Source organism: Atta colombica, unplaced genomic scaffold, assembly GCF_001594045.1.
Source record: "Atta colombica isolate Treedump-2 unplaced genomic scaffold, Acol1.0 scaffold76, whole genome shotgun sequence".
Lineage (NCBI taxonomy): Eukaryota > Metazoa > Arthropoda > Insecta > Hymenoptera > Formicidae > Atta > Atta colombica.
Window position 1 is genome coordinate 106,149 of NW_017259568.1, and position 2,383 is coordinate 108,531.

General features: G+C 35.9%; 1 protein-coding gene across 1 annotated transcript in view; it reads left to right on the plus strand.

Annotated features, from left to right (window-relative positions):
• LOC108692525 (SPARC-related modular calcium-binding protein 2) overlaps nt 1-2,383 on the plus strand; it is a 28,013-nt gene that overhangs the window by 2,808 nt on the left and 22,822 nt on the right. Inside the window, exons 2-4 of the mRNA XM_018200820.1 lie at nt 924-1,083; nt 1,375-1,749; nt 1,941-2,165. Coding sequence (XP_018056309.1) covers nt 924-1,083; nt 1,375-1,749; nt 1,941-2,165 — 760 coding nt within the window. The remainder of the gene's footprint in view (nt 1-923; nt 1,084-1,374; nt 1,750-1,940; nt 2,166-2,383) is intronic.

Here is a 2,383-nt window from a genome sequence, read left to right on the forward strand (position 1 = left end):
ACATACATATACATATATACATACATAGCATGCATGTATAACAAGTGTGTGCAACAACTTTGACAAGTACGTCAACCATACATATGTTAAAACTATCTACGTATATTATTAGCATCTGTATCCAACATTTATAATCTGTAATGACATCGAGATTGAAGGAATTATGAATTTTGTTTATTATTATAGGTATATGAATCTATAATTTAAATTCAATTTTGGAGCCTATGGATATATCTGATGTTAAAAAATTTGAAAGTTGCTAAAAGAAATTATATAGGTTTTCTTATAGCAAATTTCAAACTATTTTATTATATTTCCTTGTGTGTGTGTGTGTGTGTGTGTGTGTGTGTGTGTGTGTGTGTGTGTGTGTGTGTGTGTGTGTATATAGAGAGATATAAATCCGTAATTCATAAGATTTTTCTAAATTCTGTTAAAGCAAAGTTCACTTACACAATCGCATGTAAGCCCTGGTGAAAAAATTTCGCTGAAATTATTCCACATTTTGAAACATTTTAGCAAAATTGCTGAAAATTTACTGAAACTTCACTGAAAGTGAAATTTTTCAGCTAACATACTGACAAATCATTAAAATCCAATCGAAATTTCTTTGAAATTTTCTGAAATTTCTCTGAAATTCTTGCTGAAATTTGTCTAAAAATTTTGCTCAACTTTCTCTTTGTCGAAAATGAATTTTTCAGCTAAAAATTACTGAAATTTTGTTGAAAAGTGTTCCAAAATGTGAAATAATTTCAACATTTTCCATCAGGGAGGAATATAATATTTAATTCCTTATATGCAAAAAAAACATCGATGCGTCCAGTTATTTGACAATAAGAATATTCTCTTCTCGTGTCTGTGTCTTGTTGTAGAAAAAATGGAATTATCAGTATTTTCAGAACACGTGAAATTTTCCTTTATTACAGGAGGAATGTAGGAAAAGAATAGCTGAATGCACAATGAATGGTGGTGGAAGCACGCCAGTGTGCGGAAGTGATGGAGTCACGTACTCCAATCAATGTCAAGTCATTTCTAAACAATGTCAAGGCGTGTCTGTCCTCATTAAACACACTGGACCTTGTCCAGGTTTGTATCTCTGTTTCGCGCCGTACACACAAATTTGTATCTGTGAAAAATCTATGGAATTTTTCTAGGGGTCGGAGTTACAGTCTACGTTTTGCTTCTCTTTCAGCTGCTTCTCTCTCTCTCTCTCTCTCTCTCTCTCTCAAATTGCAGTAGATTCTCAGTTATTAGATATCAAAATCAAAATTAAAAGAGTATCTACTTCTTGTTAAACATCTATCATGACTGATCACACATATAATAGATGAAAGTCAAGTTGAACAAATGATGAGACTTTGCATAACTTTTATTCAGAGACTCCGGCGTGCTTCTCGGCAAGATTGACCGCTCGACATGGCGTACGGCCTGCCTGCCGAGACGATGGGACGTACGCGCCAGTTCAGTGTCACGCAGAGACCGAGTATTGTTGGTGTGTAACGCCGCAAGGCCGGCCGTTGCCCGATACAACGGTAAGATATAAAAAACCAAGATGTTTGAGAGCCGGTTCCAGATCTGCTGCTTCTACTAGGAGCGGCCAAAGGCGACGCTCACCGACTAGGAAACAACGTAGGCAGTATGTCAGCAATAGGCATCGAAATACCTGCGATCGTACCGAAAAGTCCAAATTCAATGGAAACCTCATCGAGAACTTCAAAATTGAATACAGACGGACTAATATATCCGCTGAGGGTAAGTGACACGAACAATTGTTTTAAGAAGTTTACGATTAATCATGGTCTTTCGATTAATATGATTAATCCGACCAATTGGAAGTCCTCAGAAGCGAGCTTATAACTTTAAAATATAATAATATAATATTCAAATTGTACGTAATATTATATAATCCTATGACCAAGTGTATTTTGCTTTCCTCTTGATAGATGATAAGAATGTTGAACGGGTGTTGTCGTGGAAATTTCTTAAGCTGGACCAGAACGCGGACGGCTACTTAGATAAGACAGAGTACAAGGAGCTCAGAAGACTCGCCAAGAAGGCGGTGAGACCGAAGAAATGCGCACGCACATTCGCTCGCACGTGCGACCTAAATCGGGATTTAAAACTATCCAAGCAGGAATGGGGTGCTTGTCTTGCCAATGATTTCACTCGTAAGTTACATACATATCATACATGTCTTCTTTTTAATTAAGTGTTTAGTTTGTTGGGCAATAGCTCAGTACAAAGCACATTTTTAAAACGTTTAATTCACGAAGGAACTAAGATGGAACCCGATCAAGGCTCCTGTATCTAATTTTTTTTATATTTTTGGATATAGTTGCTTTCATATATTGGTTATATACATGTATGTATATATATATATATATAT